General features: G+C 40.6%; 1 protein-coding gene across 2 annotated transcripts in view; it reads right to left on the bottom strand.

Moving 5' to 3' along the window:
- Positions 1-26,095, bottom strand: part of synpr (synaptoporin) — a 42,102-nt gene that overhangs the window by 8,396 nt on the left and 7,611 nt on the right. Inside the window, exons 1-2 of one of the 2 annotated variants that reach the window (XM_036531640.1) lie at positions 10,597-10,885; positions 1,539-1,663 (exon numbers count right to left, since the gene is read on the bottom strand). In XM_036531640.1, the coding sequence (XP_036387533.1) occupies positions 1,539-1,663; positions 10,597-10,620 (149 nt within the window). In that variant the 5' untranslated portion in view covers positions 10,621-10,885. Of the gene's footprint in view, positions 1-1,538; positions 1,664-10,596; positions 10,886-26,095 lie in introns of those variants that run through there. The other variant, XM_036531639.1, reaches the window with a different exon arrangement.

Raw genomic sequence — 26,095 nt, 5'->3', positions numbered from 1 at the left:
CAAATTTCAACCGGAGTACACACATTGTTGTGTTGATCTCACAGGAGTGAGGGAATTACACTTTCTTTCTGTGCGCTGCACACGCAGGAATAGCATGGGAAAGACCAAAGCCAAAATACCCCTAATTATCCCATTTGAATACACATGGGTATGGTCCCCTTAAGATACTCTCAGGCCTGGAGGCATGTTGTGCCTGTTAAGTGCTAGGCGAACCACTGCAGGTGTTCACAGCAAAACAAGACCTTAGAATTGGTGAGTTCTGTCTGCCAAAAATATAATTCTGAGATCATAAGCTGTATCAGTATGAGCTTGGAAAGAAAGTTCTGATTCCAGCTCTGTAAAATTTTCAAAGCGAGTCAGAACTTGTTCATTTGAGATTTTTATTTTTACTTTCTTTGGAAGAAGTCAATTCACAATTTAATTTATTTGTTTTCACATATATAGAACATGGAATAATATTTTTCCATTATAGTTTTCATATGTGACATTGAGAAAGTGGTTTACAGTTGGTGCAAAGAAACCTGCTTTTGCATCTGTGATGTCTGGTGATGTGGAGGATGCATTGAAAAATCTCACAAAATCTGTGGTAAAACAGAAAGATTTGCCTACGTCTAAGCAGAATGCTGGTGCTGATACAAGTCCAAGCGTAGGAGGGGGCAGGTCCCTGGAGACAAGGTGACCAGTTCCACATGGGGTTTAACTCTTAACTCTGTGCTTGTTGTTGGTGTTATTTTTCAGTGAATGAGACATTTGATACTGATTTGGTACTGGACATCCGTCTGCAAGATACACAGGTAATGTACTAAATCCATACATTGGGAAAATACATTGAACTATAACAGTAATGCAAAAGTTCTATGTTTTTCTTTAGTTGGTTCTTCATGAAATATGCATGCTCTTTTTTATTTTTGCCTCAAAACATAGAATGTCTTGAATTACTTTGCTTTTGCTTAGAGCATTTTTCTCACATAGTTTCTTTATAGTTTGAATCTTGTGAACTCTAGAGTATGTCTTGCTGCTGTTGTTCCTGTAATTGTGTTGTGAAGAACAATCTTTTTCCACATTGTCAGTCATACCACTCACAGGATTTGTGAGGGAAACATGCTAGATATCTACAAATACAGCTCTGTACCAATATTATGTTTGCATGTATGTAGGGGGAAATGAATGTACAGTTATGTACACTATAAATAAAAAGGGGCTTGGAATTAGTAGGGCTGTGTGACATGATGACATGAGTATTAGGTATTAATCTGTGAAAACAGCCATCTGATCAGAGATCTACTAGCTATTCTGTATGTCACCAGCAACTTAATGCTATTCTACTTTATGAACAGAAATTCACCACTGTTTTCTCATTAAATATGACATTTTACATGACAACACTGACACAGCCTGAAAAAAGACAGACATTGACAAATGATTTGCTCAGCTGGCACATTTGACCTTTGTTAATCAGGACGTGACTATTTGTAAAGATGTTATCAGACTACCAAGTTGAAGCCCTTTAAATGTAATTAGCTACATTTAACTCTTACCTGAATGGATAAGCGAAGTTGATGCCAATGCTAAGGTTACTGTCGGTCTTGTTGACACAGTCCACACTAACCCGCAGCTGACCAGAGTATCCTCCACATGTTGCAAAGGCAAAAATGGCAAAAAGCTGGGAAGAAAACACAAACATTAAAAATATACATTTCTTAAATACCTTTATCAGGGAAGGATAGAGAATACAATGAATCAGTATCCAATGAAGTCATCCAACATCTGACATCATCCTCTGACATCATCCTCCAACATGGTCTATGCATATCTTTAGCACCTTTGACTACATATTTACAATTTTTCACAGCAATTCAACATAAAAATCTGCCTCACTATAATGACAGGAATATCGGTTTGAGTTTTGTCCCTGAAATGAAAGATCTGTGCTAAACTAAACCAAGGAAACCAAGGAAAAGATATGACTGGTTGTGTCACTCTCATGGGCTTGTGGCCTGTAAATTTTGCTGCTGTGGCTAGTTAACAAGTGTTGGATGACCGGTTCTCCCTTGACACACTCCTGCGAGAGTCTGAAGGGGCACGAGGATCACTTCCTGTGGGAGCATGAGAGACCACTTGCTGGGACCCTATACTCCTTCTAACTTGTCCTGACAGATTACAGCCTTCACTTTCTATCCACTTTAACATCTCTTAAAATGCAGAGGTGGTGGGGTTGAAATGTATTCTGCCATTAACATGCACTGCCTTCTCCCTCTAAGACAGCACTGGCTTATACCCAGAGTCATGCTGTGTCTAAGACACTCCCCTGCGGCCTGCAGGAGAACATCAAAATAGTTCAGAAACTGATATATTTAAGGAACTGAATGCATTCGGAGATTTTACCCATCCTTATTCCAATGAGCAGCTGATTCATCCAGGTAAGACACAGATAAGACACAGGAGGGGACAGTGCATGTGTGCTCTGCCCACAGAAGCCCACACTACCTACGCCACTCATCCAGCTCTCCACGAGCTTCCTGAACAACATCCCCGATTAGAGCAGGAAGTATGCCCTTTTGGCCGTGCATACAAACAAGGGATCATCCCAACTCAGCTGAGACTTCATGTCCTCATATCTGGCTTATGAGTAGGTGGTTGGGTGGTCATTATTTCTAAGATTTGAAAATGTATTATTCATGTCTTTATTAAGAAAGCAAGAGAATGGGGTCCAGCTAATCGGATTCTCAGACCCAGCCATAATGTACAATTTCCACTGAAGTAATCCTCAGGAATTTCCTATTATGTATTCTAATTTTTGTTAGTATTGTAGTTCATCAGCAATCAAGTATAATACTGTATGAGTGTGCACACGCAGAGATGCTTAGTGCTATGCAGTAGTTTTCCCTCTCTCTGTATTTGTAGGGGGTGCCATTTCATTTAGCCATCTCCTTGATTGAGTCTGTTTGTCCTGTTGGGAATGTGTTTGGGATGTGTGCAAAATGGGGAGGTCAACAGATGCAGTCAGTGGAAATGGATGGATGAAGGATGAAGGATGGCTGTCAACCAGCTGGCGCCTCTCCTTCCCCTATAATCAGGAAGTCATGGCTCTTCCTACCTTTGGCTCAAAGCACACAAATATTGATTTCAGCCATCTTGAGACAGAGACCTCAGAGAAGACATAGGTATACCAGGCAAACAGCTTCAAGGGTTGTTCACTGAAAAAATCTGAACTTTTCAGGAAAAAATCAGCAAGACACTGAAAGGGAACCACAAGCAGGTATTTAGCTGAATGTGGCAAACACACATCAATGGCCCTTACAGTGCTTATTCAGAGATGTTTGGCACTGTGTGTCTAACTGAACACTTTCACTGGGTTTTATGTTGTAACAGAATAACCATGGGTCCCTTTTTAATGAACAAATATTGGGTGTTTACAGGCATGTTGAGTGAAAGCTGTCTGTGAGAGAGCATTAAGCTTTGTTATTTCTATTTATCAAAAACCCTGGAGTGAACTGGGACTCTTCGGATTGTTTGTACAGAAAGAAAATATTTAGCTGTACACTAGCATCACCAAATACTCCAGTACGTTTACTGTCTTACAGCAACAAAGAAACAAACACCTATTGCATAGTCACATGCTGGTTATGTCAGATCACCAACCCCATGTAACAAAAACTAACACATTCCTAAATCATCTCTTCAGAGTGTCCATCACCCCTGAACACCAGACTTCCTTTTCAAGTAGTGAAGTGAGTCAATAATTGCACTATATGGCTGTGTGCTCAGCTTGAACAGCGCTGGCTATCTATTGCATTAGCCTCCCCGTTTGGTAATGTATGATTTACGGTATTACATGGACTGGCCTCCCTTTTTGGTAAAGAAAGATTTACGGTATTACATGCATAAAACATTGCAGGCTACAAAAGATTAATAGGTAAATAAGTAAGCAATATTACTTTAAACTTGTACACAAAATTAGTATGTTCATTGTCCATAGTATGTCCATCGCATTTTAAAGACATTTCAGGAGTTTAATTTAGCCTACGTGTAAGGTCAACGATTGCATTGCAAAAGAGATTGTTTGGCAATGTACAGTATGTGGCCAAGGTCCTGAAAAAGCTGAGCTGGGATTCCAGGCGGAATCTCAGCTGCGCAGAGGCTGGAGCAAGTGACATAGTACAAGGAGTATGTGGAATTTAAATAGTCCTCACAAAGGGAAGTCATTGGGTAGCACGTTAATGAATGTTCCTTCTGAACTTACATTTGAACATAATTTATTTTAAATGATAGGCCCATCTGCGCTCCCCCGGTAGGCTACTTTCTTGTATTTTGCAGGTGAGCAGCTAGGTGTGATAGTGTGTTACAAGGGTTTCATGACTGTGTCAGACTAACAAGGCTGAGGCTCACAGTCGTCACTGATAGGCTTGACAAGCTAATTGGTGCCCCACCAGAATTTCTATGCCAAAGACGCCACTACCAACCACACTTTCTATGAAGTTTCGTACATAAAAGCAACATAAAGCCTCATAAACTCTACTTATGTCATTGATAACACTTCATAAACACTCATAAAACATATTCCGAATGACAAAGACTATCATAGAGTGTGCTATGTCACCATCCTCACTATAAGTGACATTTCCATGGAATTTTGATTTAGAATATTACAACAATGCTGCTGGTGACAGGGACGGGGACAGAAGCCACAAAATGGCGGTCAGTTGACATTAGAGTTTGTGGATGTTGCTTATTTAGGCGTTATGCAGCACTTCTGTATAACCCTTCATGGAAAGTGTACCATTTTTTCATGTATACAAGAACCAAATCAGGCAGACCTTTTTAAAGACATGTTTTTTCTGCAGGAAAACTGCATCTCAGTGACGGCACCAAATGTGAAAACTCATTACAGATTCCCTTTCTTAAGCCCTTCAATGTGGAGACTCACGGAGCAGATGACAGCCTAAGAGTTTCTAACAACTTAAGTTTCAGTTGATCCTTCAGGGTCTGTTCCGCACTGCTCCAGACATAGTGGGAAAACACTAAGTATCTGCTCGAACTTTTAGAAACACTCCAAAGACAAACAGAGAAACATCAAATATTTCAACTCCCGGGAAGTGCAATTCATAAAATCAAGAAAAACATCAACAGGCCAATCACCATCTCATACTAACTGTCTGGAATTTGATATAAGAGGAATCAATAGAAAGGTCTGTAACATTTTGAAATTCTCTGATCAAAGATATCATCTATGCAGTACAGATACAGTTAATCCTAGACCCTTTCAGACTTAATGTATCTGGTCAGAAATGGTCTACTTTGCAAGTTTAAAGGTTGGACAAAACATGCTGTCCATTCCACTTGTTGTTTAGCTCTGAAGGGGCTTTGTACGTGGTTCTTTGTCCACTACAATGGCATATTGATCCCAAAGGAAATTATTGTGCCGGAAATTGCAGAAGAAGATAAAATAAAATAAAATAGAATAAAATGAGATAAAGTAAGCAAGCAATGCAATAAATAGAGGGTAAAATAATGTATAAATAAGTAAGACACAGTGTAATGACACAGTAAATGCAGAATTAAATATTCAAGTAACAAGGGTATTACACAACCATTAGCTGTATATATAGGTATTGCACAACCATTAAGTATTTTACTAATATTGCCTCGCATATTGCACAGTATTATGTTTCTGTTGAGGTATTTATATTGCACAAGGTAGATGTTGATGGACACATACACATTGCACGGGAAGATGCTGATATGAACATCATTTTTATTTTATCATTTATTCAACAGATGCAATGCAAGAGTGAAACAGACCTGAGGAGTAGACACTATCGTGAGTACTGTAAATATGCATATGGATGTAGACCAGTTGAGTAGAGACACTGCTGCAGTATATTAAGGTATGCAGCATGGTACAAAAAATGTATGCATTTTATAACTCAGTTCAATAGACTATAAAATATAATTGCATGCATGCCATGTGGATTAAATATCAAATAAAAAGGAGCAAATGGGAAAATCATACAGTATGTGACTACAGTCACCCGCAGAGATGGCTGCTTGCTTGCCACTAGATGAAAGGAATTATTACATTATATTTATATTCCATTAGCTGAGCAGATTTTCCTATCCAGACCAATTTACATGGCTCAGAATTCTTATGTGTCATCCATTCATGCAGCTGGTTATTTACTGAAACAGTTGGCCTTAAGAGCAGAAGCCTATCAATGACTAGCCACTGACCTTTGGGTTATGAGCCCTGCCCCTTACCACTACATCACAATAATGTCCTAAAAGAAAAATGCTATTTCTTCAGTAGAGAACCCCTGGGTACAAAAGTACATCTGGCTAGGGCCTCTTTGTTTTTGGTAGCAATGCCTGTTCTAAGATATTGTGGTGGTCAATTTCAATTAAGAGGGATGCCATATAAAACATGTGATTCCCCTTCTGCTTCATCTGTTTCACAGCATGGGCTTGTATGGGTTAACCACACAACACTGATGAGATTGCATCAGTGATTTCAGAGAGCACCCAGTCTGTGGGTGTGCACTCTCTGGAAGGCATTCAACGTAACCAGAAGGGTCCTTTGTGTCATTACTTTTGAATATTGAAATAACCAATTACGACATTTCTGGTTCTTTTGATGCCATGTTCTTGATGTGTACTAATAGTGAAAAAATAAAACAATTCAGTTCACAAGTTTGAATATTGTTTGATTGAATATCCCCCCATTCACACTCTCCATGGGTGAAGTTATTGAGGATATTGGACTAGAATATGAGGCAGTGCAGATTTGCAGAAATATAATCCATGAAAATGGTAATGCACACAATAGTAAAAATAAACTACTGGAACATGAAGGCATTTTAAAAAAGGGGTTCAGTTCAAGGGGAGGTATGGTGTAGACCCCTAGAATTCATCTGGAACTTGAGAAGCACACTTGAAGAATGCAGTCCAATCTGTTGTGTCAGTTTTGATTTTAAGCAGAAGCTCTTTTTAATGTGCACAATGGAGGCCCTCACTGTGAGCTGGAATTACAGCTCTGAAACACATTAATGGAAAAATGAGAGTGGAATTGAGCACATGCTGAGAAACGTTTCACACTACTGTTAGGTATAATAGACATGGAGTCTGCAATTATATAATGTCTAGTGATTGAAAACCCAGAGTAGATCCTTATTATGCATGCAACTTCATTAGAGTATGTCAGGGTAGAGGCAGTTTTTTCTGATCATGAAGCCATTTGTGGGTTTGGTTTGGTTTTTTCTTCAGTTCTACGTTAACATGTCTCCAGATGGAGAAATGTAGCTTGCCCTGAGACAAAGTCTCACCCATTCACTTGGTTTACAGAAAGGTCTATATTTTGCCCATAATACAAAATTACAAACACAGGTGTTTTCATGAGCTCTTGCAGTTGTCTTAAATATGACACCTTGATTTTACTGATTGATGTATCGATAAAAATGTTTTAAAACAGAAATATGATTTAAAATATGTTGTAAAATGTTTTAAAGATGATTCTTAAATATATGTGTGTCTGTGAATATGTATGTATATATATATATATATATATATATATATATACATATGTGTGTGTCTTAAGCAATATAACTGTATATACTTTAAGCAATCCCTCAAATTGGATTACTGTAATGTCAAAAAACAACACTGAAAATTCACTGGAAAGTTCTGAAACTCCTGGGAATTGTCCCGCCCTTCTGCAACCTGGATTAAATTTAACGAATACTAAGCATCAGCACAAGCAGAGAATCCTGTGGAGCAGATGAATAAATGAGCAGAGAGGAACTAGCGAAGTGAGATTCTCTGTTTCCCTCCTGGCAGGCATGATTCTATTATCTGCTGCAGCAGGAGAGCTTCCTGGAAACCATTAAGGACCATACTGAGCATGCTCACATTCCGCATCTCTTCTGGTCTACTCATGTATGGGGATCAATTTCTGATCGATTGCTTCTACACCAAAAAGGCTCAGGACTTTCAGACTTTCACACTTCACATTTATCCTCAAAAATAACAAGTGGTGTAAAACCACTGAAAAGCCCAAATCTGAAAACAAAGTCTTATTACTTCAGCTTTCCACAGTGGAAGGCATGACAATGTGTGTTTTAGTGACCAGCTCCAAAGTTAGACAGAGAATAAGAGAGAGAAAGAGAGAGAGAGAAAGCCAGAGACAGTGTAAGTGAAAGAAAGAGAGAATGATTTGTGAAAGAGAGACAGAAGGTAAGACAGAGCATGTGTCTGTAAGATGCAGAGACAGAGGGAAAGAGTAGAATGTTTGAAAGGAGAAGAAACAGACAGAGACAGAGTGTGACTGAGACTGACGGACAGTGAGCAAGACACAAAGAGAGAGAGTATGTGTGTAAAAAAAGAGAGAAGGAGACATGTAGTCAGATAGAGCGAACAAAAGAAGAGAAAGAGAGACAAACAAGGTAAAGCAGCTGAGTTTCACTATCGACTGGCTAACCAAAGCCGTTAGCCGGCACTGGCGCTATCAGCTCAGACCCACTCTCCAATAAGCAGTCACTGTGAATAAACACCTGTCCAGAAGGTCCTTCAAGCCCTAATCCATACCTTACATTTTCATTCCAGATATTGAAAAATGACATAAAAGCTATGCACGTGATGGCTATGGCTAGTGGTGGGGAAACTGACCCCACAATGCTACTATAATTTACAGCTAATATTGGCAGAAATAACAAAATAATATTACAGTGTAGTGTACATTCTATTTCACTGTTGTTATAAATGAGTAAAACAAAAAGAAATGTCCTTAAGAATAACATTATTTTTTCTTCATATTTATTTTTATTTTTTTATTATCTAAAATTATCTCCAACATCAAACATAACCATTACATCAAAATCAACTCATTCAACAGCTCATTTTCTCAGAAATCCCTGTGGTATCTAGTAGCTCTTAAATGGTTACACCTGTCTGGACAGGTATCATTTAGACCACCATTACAGGATAAGACTTTCTAATAAGTTAATGGGGTGCATCAGGTATTTTTTCTAGATGCATTTTTATGTGATTTTAGTTTTTCAGAGTGGTTAATGAGGAAAATAAATTTGTAAACAGATGACTGAATTGAACTTCATAAAATTCATTCAGTCATTGAAAACCCATGCTAATGTAGCCACTGTTCATCTTAAATCTGACTTATTTCATCCCAACATACCTTTCTTCCATAGTATCTGTTCAAACTGACTCCTTGGCACTGAGAAAAAACAGCTTCTCTGTGTTTACCCCAAGGTTTGGGCTGTTCAGTGATGATGCAGCAGTCTGACTGCATGCACTGCAGAGAATTCAGGATTTATCACCTCTTTGGCGAACAGCCCCCAGCATTGTTCCAAGATTTTTTGCTAAAATATTTCTTCCTGACCATTCAAGCATCCCGAGGACCCCTGCAATACTGCCACTGACAACTAGGGGTCTGTGGACCCCACAATAGGGAGGGAGGGGAGGAACACAGCTAAATTATGCAACACAATCCCACAGGCCAAGGAAGAGACTCCTCTCTGTGGTGCTTCAGTGCCCAAACTCCTGGAAACCACCCCCTGCTGTCTGGACCCAACAGGAATTCACTTCAGACTTGGGGCCGTGGACAAAACAAAGGCACAAAACATGGCGTGAGGACACCGGCCTCAACCCATTACTCTCTGCTGATGGGGTGATGCCAAGTGGGAATTGTGAAATTATAAACTTGTGAGAAAATGAGCAGGCGATGTTCCCTTCTGCCCCTGGTTATTATGTGTCAAGTGCTGGGAGATAAATGAGTCGATTTAAGAGCCAACAGGAACTGTCTCCAGAACCAACTGTGAGGTACTTCAGCGATACAGATAGCCCCCCCACCACTACCAACACCTTTAATCAGAGTGAAGGCAGTACATCTTTGCTAAAGAATTGATTGAGGATTACTTTCAGGACTTTCACTGCTCAGTAAAACATGAATAAAACATAAAAATATGAAACATAAACAGAGGAAGACTGCAGAAAGAGCGTTGACGTTTGGTGGGAAAATGAATGCTGCTGCAGCAGAACCACAGAGGGACTAAACCTGTTGGAATACACAGCCCTTGTTGCACAATACCAGAATATGCTGGAATATGCTGTTACAAATGTTGAAACAGATCTTGACATTCGTAATCCATAGGCAGCATGGAATGAAGCAAAAATCTAGAAAAATGGCACAATGATCTTTCACACACACACACACACACACACACATATATATATATATATGTATATAGATAATGACATGATGAGGAATTTCTATGATGCAGTAACAATGCAAAGTTAATTAAGCCTTTAAAAAGAATGTGGTATTCAACTAATTGACATACTACATCTTTGAGTAATTCTAATGCAGTTATAACATGGTATTAATCTGCAGATAATTCTTCTCAATTTAATCATTATTGTTTTAAGCAATATCACTGAAGCAAGAAGACTATCAGATAACACCAAACTGAATTCTGACAACATTCAGGATGTCAACAAATAACTTGCTTCTTCCTTAAACACACTGTTCATTCTTTATCTCATCACACACAACAATCTGTACAGAATATTAAAAAGTTTGATGCTTACCGGCGCAAATATCACCATACACATTTATAAGCCAAAGATACAGTCCAGTCCCACTGCACAGAATAATCTCAGCCTCTCTCTCATGCTAATGAAGGAAAAAAAAGAAAAGATCTCCAGGAGACAGCTTGCCAAAGGACAGAGCGGGATCGAGTGTCTCTGCTCCTCTCTTTTCAGGGGTAAATAAAGAAGAAGCAGGAATCAATGCAGATAGAAGCTGGGAAGACGCTCCTACCAGCCTCCAGCTTACGCTCTCCTCACACGCAGAGCACTCATATCACTGAGGAATGCCTCTCCCAGCACCACTGCCACTGCCACTGCCACTGCCCACAACAGCAAGGCCTCCTGTCTGTTGTGTCGTCTCCAAACCTCATCATACTCGGGATTTGCGTTACTCCTGACAACACTTGCAGGTAGGCAGAACAGACTTGCACCCACCTGCTGACTGAGCGTCAAATTGTAACGCAGAAAAGAGAGGGGAAAAGGAAAAAAAGTTAACGGTGTTCTACCAGGATGATGGTGGGGATCGTATTCATTAATTATGAGATGAGAATTCACATGCTGATATAAAGGCAATAGCTTCAAGCTGTATGTACATCAGGGACCACCATTGTTTTAGTTAAGATGTCTCATTTGCATAGCCGTGCAATGTGCTACACTGCCCTGGCACTGTGCATGTGTCAACACTAAATTAATGAAATGATTAATTACAGCTCAGAGAGGTTTCATCACAACCAACTCTTGTACAGTTTTATTACACAGAAACCATTTTATTGTTGATTAGCAAAATTAGCTAAGATAAAACTGCATTAATAATATAGCAATTAATCATCACCCTCACCATTAGTTATAATAGCCGTAGTTGCAGAGATAGGAGCAGAACATCCTGCCTCAGTTTCAGTGTAAATTCAGAGTTTGGGTATGTGTACCCCAAGTGACTAAATATTACAGCAGTAGCCTTAAAAGTGGTATTGGCTCAGATTAAAAAAAAAAATCCGAAAAGACCAAACACATCACCTGACAATGATATGAACAGTGGGCAGTTTCAAAAGGAATCTGAGGCACATTAGAGGCAAACACCTTCATTTGCTATTCTATGAAGTAAATCTGAATGCTCAAGGGTTTCATTTAATATGATCAAGAATAATACTATTATCTTGTGCTTTGCACACAATGCAGAAATCTCAGAATTTTTACATAGACTGAGTCAAACATGATCCATACTTCATCATTTCCCCCTATGCACTCTCTTCCTGATGTTTATAGAGGCCATAACTGAGGGGTTACAAGCAGAAAGGACAAGGAGCCCATAAGTGGCAAGAGGGACTGCTAAGTGTGAGGACTGCTGACTTTGGTCCAGTCTCCACTCGTCCATACCTGTGTTCTATCCTTCAATTATTCGCTCAGCCTGCTTCTCCCCAGTGCTGACACTGTTCTCACCTTTTACGGGCCTTTGCTAATGGGGGCAGTTGGCCAGCGTGCTGAAACATGGGACACGGTGATGTAATGCTGTGAAACTGTTTCATAATATGCAAGATGAAACCACAGAGGAGCACAGCTTCTGCAGAATTAATCACTGGACAATGGAGAGAGCTAGGATGTGAGCATGTACGAGAAAGAGAGAGACAGAGAGACAGAGAGAAAGAGAGAGAGATAGACAAACAGTGTTCTCTTAGGGGTAAAAAGGAGGACAAACAAAAAAGTCCTGCAAACCTGTTATGGGCTACCATCAAAATGCACCTTCAAAAGACCTGTGAAGTAATGTGTCTTTATTCTAGGATAAGGTGAACTGGTAAGAGATAAAGGTTTCCTCCTGTTAATAAAAAAACAAAGCCTTAAAAACTGGCTAATTCTCTCCAGAAAAACTACTCTGTCCATGGCAATTTAGCCCATTATATCGGAAGCGCTGCCTATTGAACTAGCCAAAAGACAGACAAAGATTACAGTCTTTTAATTTTGACAATTTTTTTCACGTATCGAACTTTAAGTGATTTTACTACCTTATTAATGAGGCACATGTTAAAACATTTCTGAAACCATGAGATTCCAGCTGCCAACCGAGGCATGCTGTGACCGTTGTGTGTTGGGTCATGGAACACTGAGTCAACGTTGTCTCGGCGCGCTGCTCCTAGCAGAACCCCTTGATTAGGTGCTTTCACTCCACACGCTCAATAAAGAAGCACAATCAATTCAAAGATGTTGTTCGCAAAGCCACCCACACTAGGCCGCAGGTAAACTGCTCCCACAATTACCCTCTGAAGTGTCAATCAGCAGGGTCCACCGAGACAGAGAGATCTGAGGTTTTCTCAACCTCCTCTCTGAAGCCTCCCCAATACAGCACACCTGTACCTGAGAAGTGGAGTCCCGGGATTACCAACACGCACTGCGGAGAGACATAAAAGATGTACAAGGAATAAAGGGCGCATGAATATCAAAACAAGAGCTCTAAGTCCACATCCATAATTAATAAACTCTGGCATTTCAATTGTTCCCCTTTTCGCCTTTCCATTTTTAATTAACGCCATGGACATTTTAGTTCAAGGATGATTCCTGGTTTGGAGCAATTCAAGCAGAACAAATATGCAAATGAGTGAGGCTGGTCAGCTGTGGCATATTTCCTTCTGCATCAGGAAACAGCAAGCACTGGTCTATAGGTTTCACACAGCAAGGGAAAAACTGAGGCTTGATGATTAGTTTTCCGATCAACTTGTTTCAGTAAACCCCACTTAAAACACATTTCCATACAAAGCACTTCCCCCACAGGCGGCTCTAGAACAAGATCACCATAATTAGCGCTGACACCTACTTAACATTCAACTTCCTTCCGCTATTAACCGCAGCTGGACAGCCAGCTTGCGGAGGGAAAAGATTTGGTTTTAGTTTAGCCTTATTGGCTGGATGCTTATTCACTGTGTTCATCCGCTGATAGATGGCTCATCCTGTCCACACGGGAACAAATACACGCACACACACTCAAAAAAAGCACACACCCACGCACACACTCACATGCTCACACATGCATGCATTCAGGAAAACAGGGGAATTAAAGGACAAACAAAAACACAAATTTTACAGTATTTGAAAATAATTTATAAAGAAAATACTTCTTCCCCTTTCTGTATTACCTGTAATACTGAAGGATTCTGTGCCGATTCAGAGATCATTCGGTTTGGAAAACAAATGATCTAACAAAATAAACAACCTTGAAGCAATTGATGCTCTTAACACAAAACTAAAAGCTTTTCCTGCCAAAAAAGCACCACACATGTACTCCAGTTAAGTCACTGGCATTTCCTCCATGATGTTACCATGGTAACACAAGTCTGGCACAGATAGAAATTGAACTCCATCACCAAAACCAATGCAAAGTTCATATTCATTCCTATTCATTATCAGTGAGGTAAAGATCATTATTGATCCCCACAGAAGTTAATATTTCATTGAATTCAACTCACAGACATGGATCTTAGTGCATCTATGGAAAAAATAATAATAAATGAGCTTCTTTCCGGGTTAATGTGCTGCACTATTTCAGACAGAAGACATCAGTGTGTATCAGTTTCTGCAGGAAGAGGACTGAGATGGCATGCTGAAATTCTGTCCCTGGGCCTGGCTCCTGTTACAGACGCTAATCATCATATCCTTTAAGAAGTCTCCAGAGAGCATGAGAGGATCATTTCATTTTCTCATTCATGTTCACCTTCATACTGTATATATGTCATCACATGCTGCATGGCTGGGGTTTGGGCACCAGATACCATCATCAATGACAGGCACATTCTTTTATCATGATGGAGAAGGGGGATGAGGAGAAGGAAAAAGAAAAAAAAATAATAAATAAATAAAATTAAATGAAAAAAATAAAAATTGCAATTAGAATGGCTTGGGCTAACAAGTTAAATCAATACGATGTCACTAATTATATCAACTCTGGTCTTCACCATCTTTGATACAAAAATGTTTTTGATGTTGCCTAAATAAAATATCTCAGCAGCATCCCCCTAAAATAAAAACATGGAAACATTTTCGTAATGCATTTCGTAATGCATTTAAAACACTTTTGAAAAGGACATATTTGAAACAGTGAGGGGCCTGGCTTGTTCTGAGTATTGGCAGTAGTGTCTGCCTAGTTTGGCTGAAGACAGTCTGTCTAAAGTAAGGAGTTTGTCAGACGCTCAGGGCTGAAGTCACAGAGATAAGCAGGGCTTTGTTACTCAAGATTGTGAGTGAACAGCACATTTCTGTACTGAAAATATGCTTTCCACATTCAAACAGAGCTCCCGTCGAATTTGAAAAGTCATAAACCTGTAAAGCCTGGCATGATTTCCCTTAAATCAATATGTGAGGAGCCCAGACTGCCAAGTTATCACCATCTGTCATGTAAACCATTAAAACCTACTTGTTTCTTTGGAAAACTGGGCAGCCATTATTTTCCAGTCTCAGTGAAAGTGAATTACTGTCCAGCAGGAATCTGGTCCACAGCTCAAAAGCCAACTGCTCTGTGGCCTGAGCTCACAGAAAACCGGCCAGGCTCCCCTCTTGCCACACCCACAGTGATACTTCTGGGCTGCCCTTTGATCTCTGCGCTGGTCCTTAACGAACACTTCCACCCCTAGCCACAGGTGCCTGGGATCTGTGACATGCAGCTTCAAAGCAGCGGCAGGAACTGAGTCGCGCACCTCGCAGACTCAGATACTACCCAGCAGTCAGTAATGTCTGCATCCATCCATCCATCCATCCCACACAGAGCCTGCCACACACAGGCAATGCACACAACGCCCAGTCGCCCTCCTACCCCAGACGGCTTACTCAGCCCTCAGTGAGAGTCACAAGGGGGCAGATCTTTCTGGTCACCTTACTGTGAGGAGCCAGGCTTGTGATATGCTCCACACTGAGGGAGCACAAGAGCAGGTGATTTAACTCCATATATCAGACTGTGAAATGTGGGCTCAGTCAAGAATTCTTCTGAAAACACGTTCTTTGAAGACTGCCAGTTTAGCCCCTGAAGGGAGTGCTGTGCCTCTTTGGTGCCATTTTGGAAGAAGGTTAACTAGCTTCTGCTCACAAAGAATATTGTGTTTATGTGAACTGAAGAGGATCTGTTCTGACCAGCGTTCATGCATTAAAGGCTCCTGAATTAACATTAAAGTGACCCAGAAAATGGGAAGCCCTCTCAGCAGCTGCATCTTCAATGGTCAAATGTTTCAAATGAGATCCAGCAGAAAATGAAGGAGAACAAATACTATTAAGAAGAATGTACAAACATGCATTGCATTCCTATGCACACATGTACACACACACACACACACACACACTCACATATCCATGAAATCTACCATACACCAAATCAGTTTCTTAGGCATGATGTTACTGAAGTTATTACAAGGAAAACAATGTCTACCAGTACACTGTTTGATCCCCCCTTTAAAAATTTATGTTTCAAGAAGTAAGTCCACTATGCTGGAATCACTGTTTTTGTGTTAATCAAACTCTGCATGGAGCCTGCATGGAACCTGGACCAGGTGTTTCTAATTTCACTCCAGCATTGTACCTCCACCCCTAGCACCTGCAATGCCACTCAGAATGTGTAAATATACCACTTCCTTACACTCAATTCACTCAATTGTAACACAGCCTGTTGTTGATAACAAGGTGGAAAACATAACAGATCAGGAGAGAATGCTTGCAATCGGATGTTAAGATTTCACTGTGTTGCAGTACTAACCCTTACAGAACTGTTGCTGCACTGCTGTGGCTGATTTGTGTCTTTTAGCTACCCAATGTCTCTCTCTTTATGCATTACAGGAACAAGCACCGCAAACACCAGATGTGTGGTGTCACCAATTACACATTTATTATTAAAATACCCTTATTTTTGCATGACCATACAGTCATGCAGCTTAGTGTGATGGAACAGGACTTATAGCTCAAAAGTTGGGAGCAGTTTACTTCATTAAATATCCAGTTACGGATAATATGTAAGCTAAGTACGAGCAAATAATGCAATGTAATATAAATGTATTAACCACCCCTTTCTCATTTTATTACAGTACATTCTACCCTGGTTCTTAGTTTATTTTGTACAACAAACTGAACATGCGATATGAAGACCTGACCTAAATTAGGGATGTCACTGTATATGTGCATATATGGGTATTTCAGGACCTTTCCTCACATGGAAACTACAATAGTATGATAACATCTTTCCTTTTTATTGTGAGTAACGTTTTTTACCATGCACCTGTGACTAGTTAATTTGAGTGTACTTACCTACACAAGTGCCTCCTTCACACTCGTCTTTAATACAGATTTTTTTTTTTTACATCTAAGGAAGCTGTAACAATATTTAGGACTAAATAAGAGGGGGTACTCAACTTCTGTTATAGAGTGGTCTCCTTTCAGCGATACACAGTCACAGTCAACCAATGATTGTCTTGATTGCATCTACTTATGTCCCCTCTATAGTTCTGTGAGTGCTAGCAAGAAGGAAACAGAGAAAGAAAAAGAGAGAGAGAGACTAAGAGAGAGAGAGCCCTGTAGATGTGACTAAATTGTAATAAGGGCTACTGCATGTAATCTAATCTCGGGGTACTGTAATGTAGCTTATCAAAAGCTTCACATGCAGGGGACACAACCTCTTGGAAATCTGAGCAATTCAGTGTCATAACAGCTGTTGAGGCGTTGCATCTGGTGGAGAAATATTTGCCATGTCCACCTGTGAGTCAGCCAGTTACTTGCCTTGTGACTCATGGTGTTCAAGCATCTTCTCTTACTCAAATTACACTGCTGACCCCCTATGGCTACAACAGGTACTGCACCACACATCATCAAACAAAAGAAAAATACAGCTCCTCACCTCTTCACAAGACTGAAGACAGTCCATTTACAAGTAAAATTATGAAATGTAATGATAATAAGAGATGTTTGTATATGCAACTGATTTTTTCAAATTTTTAATCATATCATTAGACTTCTTAAACACCTTCCTCCACTATGTGATCATACGACTGAAGTCAAATCTGATGAACCTTTGTGTCTCAATTTACACCACAAGGTACACATTTCCAGGAAAAAATATTTATCTCAGTATCAGATGCATTCATTTGTATGTTTTGAGAAATGTAAAGTTTAAAAATAAATGCTATTGTATATGCAATCTCATATTAAGCTCCCAATAATTTCCTTTTAGGTGAACAAACCACTTTGTACATTGAGAGCACCAGGCGATAATAGGCTTGTGAGTCAGGGGATGGGTAAACACTGGAAACCAGACATCAGCTGATGAAGTAAATACCCAGTGACTAGGAAACTCAGATGATCAACACCATCTGCTGGTGATAAACAGAAATTGAGAAATGTCATTGAGCGATAGCACCATGTACAGACACACTCAAATACACTTCAATGCAGAAGCCTATATGATCTGACTAGAGGTTTACTTATGCCATTAATATAGTTACTATAAATTAAGATGGTGAAATTTAGTCTAATCAGTCATCCAGCTTTGCACTTGTTCCCTGAACTTTGACTGATCTATTTATGGATTGTATTTCTTTTTACCGTCACTTACATAACTTATTCATGTCCAGTTCAGACACTAACATAAAAAGCAAATAACAAAAAATGTAATAACTGTGTCATTTACCTAAAATTAAGTACAAACGATGGAGGATTGAATATACCCCTACATCTATAATCTGTTATCATACGTAAATAGGACAGGATTAAAAGTCATCTTTTTCAAGACCAATTTACAAGAGACCAGAATGTAAAGGCTCATCATCTGCTTGCCTTTCGGCACTTGTGTTAACACACAAAAAACCTGCACCATCAATTAAATGATTGAGTTGCTACAGAAAGGATATCTTCTTTGTCATAATTTTCAGTAATCTCACTGAGTCTAAGTTTGATTTGACATCTTAGATATGTTGCAATGTGGACACCCAGCAGCCAGTCCACAAGCATGGCTTCATAAAGAACATTCAACATGACAGTAAGGACAGTGAAGACCTTACTCAGCTAGTCAATGGCACACAGATCCTGGCTCTGGCATGAAAAGGACTTATAAAGGGATACGTAAAATTCAGCAAAGTTACAGTAAAATCCTCAGTGTACAAATATCAAAATCCCAAATAGCAAAATGTTTTATGCCTGTGAAGCCATTAAAGTTCACCCCAGATCTGCTTGCTCTCTGATATATATTTTATATATAAAATGTTAAACATAAAAACACGGCAGGATACATCCCGGCCACCTTCTTCCTTTTGCAGAAAAGATTACGCAAACTGTGATGACAAGTACAAACATTCTGCAGTGCGGTACTGAATAACACCTCCATGAAAACCATGTGGAACTTGCAGCTTCCAAACAAACAGTCTGCTATTTGAGACTCATACAAACACATTAATACAAGGCACCAAGGCTAAATAAACAGAGGCAACAGCTCTTCCCTGTCTGAACCCCAGCCAAGACTCAATAATTAAAACAGGGGATTTTCACAAACCAAATCCTTCATAATACAGTATGTCTCATTCAATCTGACTCTAAGAGACTGATAGACAATGTGCCTGAAATTCCTTAATGGCTCTGACAATAATGACTCTGTCATCCCTGACTGTTGGAAGTGAAGTTAGTGGGTGTGTGTGTGTGTGTGTGTGTGTGTGTGTGTGTGTGTGTGTGTGTGTATGTGTGTGTGTGTGTGCAGCAGGGGGTGAGGGGAGGAGGCAGGGGTGGGGGGTGACTGTGTGATAATAGCGGTTTAATTTGTTTTTGGTAAGGCCCGTGGCTGAGGTCTGCTTATCTCATCTCCTTCTATGATTAAACAGGCTGCTAATTTTCATCCTGCTCTCATTTCTACAGAGGGGGGAGAGCATCCCTCCAATCACTTCCCTGCACACCTATCAAGCGTGCAACCCCTCAACTCACTGCACCACAGCATGAAAAAAGCACTGCTCTACTTCACCATCCCAGAGCACTATGACACAGGCAAGAACCTTTATCACGTCCTATAACCTGGTCAAAAAGTCGTGTTCCTTCATTGGGTAAAGTATTAAACCTTTTTAAGACATACTGTAAATGTAATTTTGAAAAATCCTCATATATGCCATTTGTTGCTGAGACTGAAATCCAATTCATAACACCTACTCCCACTAGCTGGGTTCCAGTCCCATCCTAGGCAACACATTTGACAAAGCACCATGGAAACTGACACAGCGATAAAGCAGGACAGACAATACTGCCGCTTGTTTTAGAGCTCACTTGTACTTCAAATTTGAAATATCACCCAGGGAATATGCTTTCCATTGTAAAAACACAACAACTTTATGCAATAACATGTTTGAGTGCAATATTTATTATTTTGAAAATTGTCTCAAATTGATGGCAGTGGTGAGCCCCTGTCAAGGCGGCTGGGCCTATGTGACCGAGTGAGGGAGGCGTTCCTCAGGGCCCGCACAAGTATGGTTAATTTCCTTTCAGGATTTGCAAAGACATGACCTCGTCTGGACTCAAGGCAGAGAAGAAACACATCATTTGTAATCATTGATCTTTTTTTCATTTTAATTGGGTTTAAAACTCAATCCCAAAATATTCCTGAACTCAATTCAAATGAAAAAAAAAAAACAGTATACCTGAAGGTGTCTAAACTGAAGATCTGATGATTAACTTTCATTATAACAGAAGCAGACAGCTTCTATATACAGACTGTAGGTGTGCCAACTAGGTAGAAATATTGAGCTTGGTAGATCTAGCCCTTTTAGTGATAATGTAACGTTTACGTGCTGCAGCCTGGGAGCCTGTGATGCAATCTCTGGCTCTGACAGGTAAACGCCCCACCTACCCACCATAAATGCATTTGCACAAGATCACACACAGGAAGCTCTGTATGTAGTACCTCTACAAAAATGTAAAAATGTATGATTTTGTGGTATTCTGGTCTTTTGTTGCAGTAAAATTAATCTGATAATTAATGTTGTGCTTGTTATACAACAACTTCTACCAAGAGGGCTTCAATTCAAATTCAATTTAAAATTATTAAAATCATTATACATCAGTAAAAATCCACACATTCTTTTAAAACTGAAGAGGACTGAAACTGGCCTGGAGGCCAGGGAAATGAATCCGCACGCTTGCATGCGGCCAGAGCAAAACCACTCAGAATGGATTTCGGTTCAAGGGTGGAAAAGCCTGAAAGCACCACTTACAGGTGCAATCCCAATCAGGCTGTGAGCATGGCAATTACGCTTCTGTAATCACCCACCTAGATGTCATTATGCCGGGGAGGGAAAGTGGAGCACGCTGGCTGCACGAGCATAAATTCAAGAAGCTGTGGGCAGCCCTGGCCATTGAGCCCAGCGTTGGACTGCAACCTTTGGAGAGCCACCGCTGGCGTGTCTGTGCTGCCGGGGACTCTCGCTCATCAGGGTTTCTCTCTCTCCGCCACGGCGCTGATATGCGCTCCATATGCGTGGAGCCGCTGCAAAACGGCGAGGCTGCTCCCTGGGGTGGCCTCACCACGGTTCCACACAGACGGTGCGCGGCGGCCCGGCGGTGTGTATGTGTGTGTGTGTGTGTGAGCTCAGCTGCAATGTGTCACGGGCTCCACGCTCCACTCCCACCGCAGGGGCTCGTCTCTCTGTCACACTGAGCCGCTTCTGTCTCGTCTCTGCAGGACGCTGGCAAATTGCACATACGTGCTTCTTTGCCCTTTTGGATAAACTGGAGTAGGGCTCACGGGCAGCGCCACTTCCCCATCATGCATGTGCACACACACACACACACACACACGCATGCATAAATGCATATGCATGCACACACACATGCACGCTCACACACACTCACACACACGTGTGCGCTACTCGAGCCCTTGTTAAGATCCTCGCCAGGCTTGCCTGCTCGGTCCCTCCCTTCCTCTCCTGCAGCTGCCACTGTTCATGCCATTTCCGTCGATTACCTCTCTCTCCCGCTCCTTAATGTGGAAACCTTTGAACAGACTAGTAGAGCGCAGTATAAATACGTGTATTTTTCCAGCCGCTAAGCCCCTCGCCCCTGTTTGTTTATCTGCCTCTCCCAGCTGTGTTCTGTGGGGCAGAGATGAAGGCTCCCTCGCCTGTGCTGCAGGAGCAGGGATTATACAACCCCATGGCTGGGGGGCCCAACAGCCACAACAATTAGCAGACTCCATTTTAACATGCAGGGAGAAGCAGGGAGAGAGAGAGAGAGAAACAGGAAAGAGATAAGTGGGAGACAGAGAAGAAGGAGAGGAAAGAGAGATCATGAGAGTCAGATGTAATACGATGAAAAGAGAGACAGAGAGAGAGCTCCAGTGAATTCCTTTGCAAAGCATGTCGGTATACATGAATGACTGCCTGATATGTTTTGACTGCAACATCCTCAGTCAGTCAGTGGGACTTAGAAGACAGATACACACACACACAGAAAAATACAAAACATTCAGTCACAGAGCTAATTTGATTTGATTTGATTACTCTCCATTCACCTTCATTGATTTTATCTGTCATTTCTATTGATGAAGTATTAAAGAGATCATGCATTGTCAGTGTATCACCTAATCCTATTTCAGCATATCCTCTACTTCCGAACTCCAGAACAATGTTTATTCACTGAAGCCAACAGTCTGTCAGTCCTGATTTAAAATAAACTTGGGTTTTCTTTTAGAGGTACCTAATAATAGCATTAGGTAGAAGCCACCCTCTACTAAAGACACTTTATTCAATCACCAGGATCACCAGGAGTTCTAATGCATTATCTAGTTAAATGTCACAGTGGAGCTACGAGAGAGTAAAAATAATAAAATAAGACCCTGTTTTTTCCCTTATGGCCAAGAATCTAAATTCTTTATTGAGAAACAAGAAAAAAGAACAACATGATACATAATACATAATGACAGTTAACAGAGCATTAATATTCATTCAAATTCCCAGATACCAAATTAGGAACCTTCCATGCTATGTGCCAGGAGCGAATCAGTGTAACATTAAAACCGTAACTGAATCACATGGACGGGCGTTTGTGTCTTCCATGCTTTTCTCTTTTGAAAGCACACCTCAGCACGTGTGTTCACTTCCTCTTTACTGCAGATTCTTGCTGCCTTGAGACAGGTGACAGAATGTTTACACTGAAAATCACATGCCAGAGGTAGCCTTTTTAAAGAGGAATGTTTTTATCCAATCACGTTCATTGTATGGGGTAAAAATATACCGCTCTCCAGTGAAGCGGAAGAATTAGACGCAAATTCCACAGTTTCTATTCTCTGCACTGTCAGTGCCATAATACTAGTGATTTTAGCCTAGCGTGACATGTGCAAAATACAATGGGGGAAAGCTTTTTTAAGAACGAAAAACAGAGTCAAGCTTGTGAGGTTAAACTAATTATCCCTCCAGCCATTCATTGCAGTGTACTAGTACTACAGTTAAGGAGGAGGACCCTTATTAAGCTACAAGAATTGACTAGAAGCACTGCAGCCACACTGGCCACTGGTCTGGCCTCATAAAATCAGTATACGCTATGTCTTAGCATATCCACTAATGCCCATCACCAGCTTCACCAGTGTTATATATTACATTTAATGCTGCCTTGTATTGTGGAATAAATGGGTACCATGAAATAATAAATAAATATCTATTTATTAAAGTAATTTGCAATGAATAATCAAAATAAGTAACTGCAATGAATAATCCATCACTATAAGTGTGATTGATGTCATTGCAATGATGGTGGGAATTATTCTTTTTATTATTATGACATAAAGTCACTGCTTATGCGGCACCACAGACCTGCATCTTACCAAGTCGGTATCCAGAAATGTCCCTCTAGGGTTTTGTAGCCTGGTGAACTTTGAATGACTCTCCTTGTTTCCACGGCGCTATGATCTGGTCCAGTCAACACCAGTGGAACAGAGAAGCTGCACACTAGGGCAGATGTTTGGTTTTTACTGAATGCCATGGTATGAACTGGGAAGACTCATTTTTACATATATTCCAGAGACTGCATTTCTTCCAGGTTTAAACTAATGAGGTCTTACGGTATAGGGAATAGTTAGAAACAATAGGGAACCAGTATTAACCAACATTAAAGCAATAATAATGGCTTAATTGGATGGAAAAATCAACAGACAACAGATCCTACTGATTACTCAACTGACATATCAGGGCACAATTTGGCTTACAACAAGGGCCAAACCCTCTGAACACCAATGTGGTGCAGCAGGCAAAGATTTGGGCTTCTTGCCCAAAAGGTTGTAGGTTCAACTCCTTTGAGTAATGCGCTTATCCTGAATTGCTTCAAAACGTACCCAGTTGTATAAATGGATAACATGTAAAGATTCATGGTATCAAAGTCGCTCTGGATAATGGTGTCTGCTAAGAAAATATGTAATGTAATGAGAGTGGAAAAGCCAGAGGCGCCAACTCACGCCTAGCTCTTCATACAGACTGCTCCCACATCTGCTCAGCAGCAGCCAAGTGGGGATTGTCAGAAATTACCCATATCACCCAATTTCTTATGCTTACAAGCTGGAAACTTATTTTGAACAGGTGTGCCATGAGGCAGAAAATGTATGAAATATAATGAACCGAATAGATGCACTTGACTTGTATTCCATTTCCACTGTGTGTGGGATGATCTTCTGGGACAGTATTCTGTGGGATGTGAAAACGCCTTCAGTTGAATAGCTTGGTCATCACTGGGCAGTATTTTCTCTTCAGAGTGGTGTGACGGTTCCTTGTGTGAGGTGAGATAGTCTTTAGAGAAAAACAAATGTATCTACAGGGAGGTGGGACTATCTTTTCAGAGGAAGGGGACAGACTTGGAAGGAGTTGGACGGTATCTTCAAATGGGTTTGTCTATCTGATGATTCTATTACATTTAGGGAGTGGGAGTAGGAACATTTTGGAGCTGCCTCATTAAAAGTTGAAATCAGTTGTGGGTCAGGTGCTTCATCATGGTCAGATGTGAAACCACACTGTCTAGTGCTGTTCATCTCCCTGTACTATACGATGGCTGTCGTCTACCATGCTCTACTCAGTCAGTTCAACCTAGCCTCCCTGCAAGCTTCAGCAGTCATACACAAGCATAAAATCTCAATTTATTTTTATAACAGTGTTTTTCCCCCTCTGGGGTTTCCATGGTTACTTGGTCAGGTGACCCAGGCAGAGCCCATCCCTTGCCCTCCAGTGACTGTCACAGTGGTTAGTCAGCTTGGCCACCCAAAGGGGACGTGATCTGACTGCATCTCAAAGACGTGGACTCAGTGTGCATGCGTGTGTGTGTGTGCATGCGTGTGTGTGTGTGTGTGTGTGTGTGTGCGTGCGTGTGTGTGTGTGTGTGTGTGTGTGTGTGGGTTTGTGTGTGTGCGGGTTTGCGTGTGTTTGTGTTGGAATGAGTATGTGTTGGGGGGATTAACCCCCATGACTGTGAAAATCTTCATCAGATCCTCAGCCACACAACTGACCAAGCCTTAAAAAGCCAATACTGATACACTTCACATTTCACAGCTGCTTTCCACAAGAACACATTAACAGCTAATACAAAACACATGAACACAGATACTGCTATGCGCCGTCTGACAGAACTGTGTACCTCTCTCCTGCTTCTTATTCTGAAAACCTGTTCATTAATTGCTGATTCATTTTTCCCCGTGAGCTCCAGTAAACAGCTAGAATTCCACAGTATAACACAGATTGCACTAACAGCACAACAATTTTACACCACCTTCCTCGTACAGAATATCACGTGCGTCATACTTGCCTGAAAATCTTTCAAAAAAAAAAAAAAATCCTTGATAGCAGCACCATCTTTAACCTTACCACAAATCAAGCATTAATAAATGTACCCACATGTCGCAGCTTTTAGTCATGTCAGTTTCCATTTACAGCACAGCGGTCTTTTAACACAGTCTGAACTTTCAGCCAGATGGTTCATCTGAGATGCCTATTGAAGGGGATGAGATCTGACCCAACACTCCAACCACTATGCCCACGAATTTTCTGGGTGATTCTGAAGAGAGTGACAGCGAGTGCAAACTCGGATACTTGCAGGGATACAGCCCACGACCAAAGAACAGGAAGTGACAAGCAACCTTTTCATATTGAGACAAAGATGGAGATATACAGTCTGTTGTCTCAGGAACAGTCATGCCCTGAACTTTACAGGGTCAACCGTACACTTCAGCACTGCGATGAACAAGCACATATGTAGACACTTTAATAAGACAGGAACTTTTGATCTCCCTGTGAGAAGAGTACTTGTCCTTAAATAACACACCGTTATTATTTATTTTATTATTCAATTTTATGAAATGAACTATTCTTTAATTTATCATAAATATGAATTATGACAAAATGTTTTACAATACAGAATAATAATACTGCATCATCAATTTGTGGAATAACTATGAATTTTTGCTGGAGATAAATAAGAAAGACACATACCTTGGAAAGCAGTGAAAATCAATGACTGGGAACAAATTGTGCAATCTGAATCT

The sequence above is a fragment of the Megalops cyprinoides genome, chromosome 6, assembly GCF_013368585.1.
Source record: "Megalops cyprinoides isolate fMegCyp1 chromosome 6, fMegCyp1.pri, whole genome shotgun sequence".
Classification (NCBI taxonomy): Eukaryota; Metazoa; Chordata; class Actinopteri; order Elopiformes; family Megalopidae; genus Megalops; species Megalops cyprinoides.
This window is presented reverse-complemented; position numbering and strand designations above follow the sequence as displayed.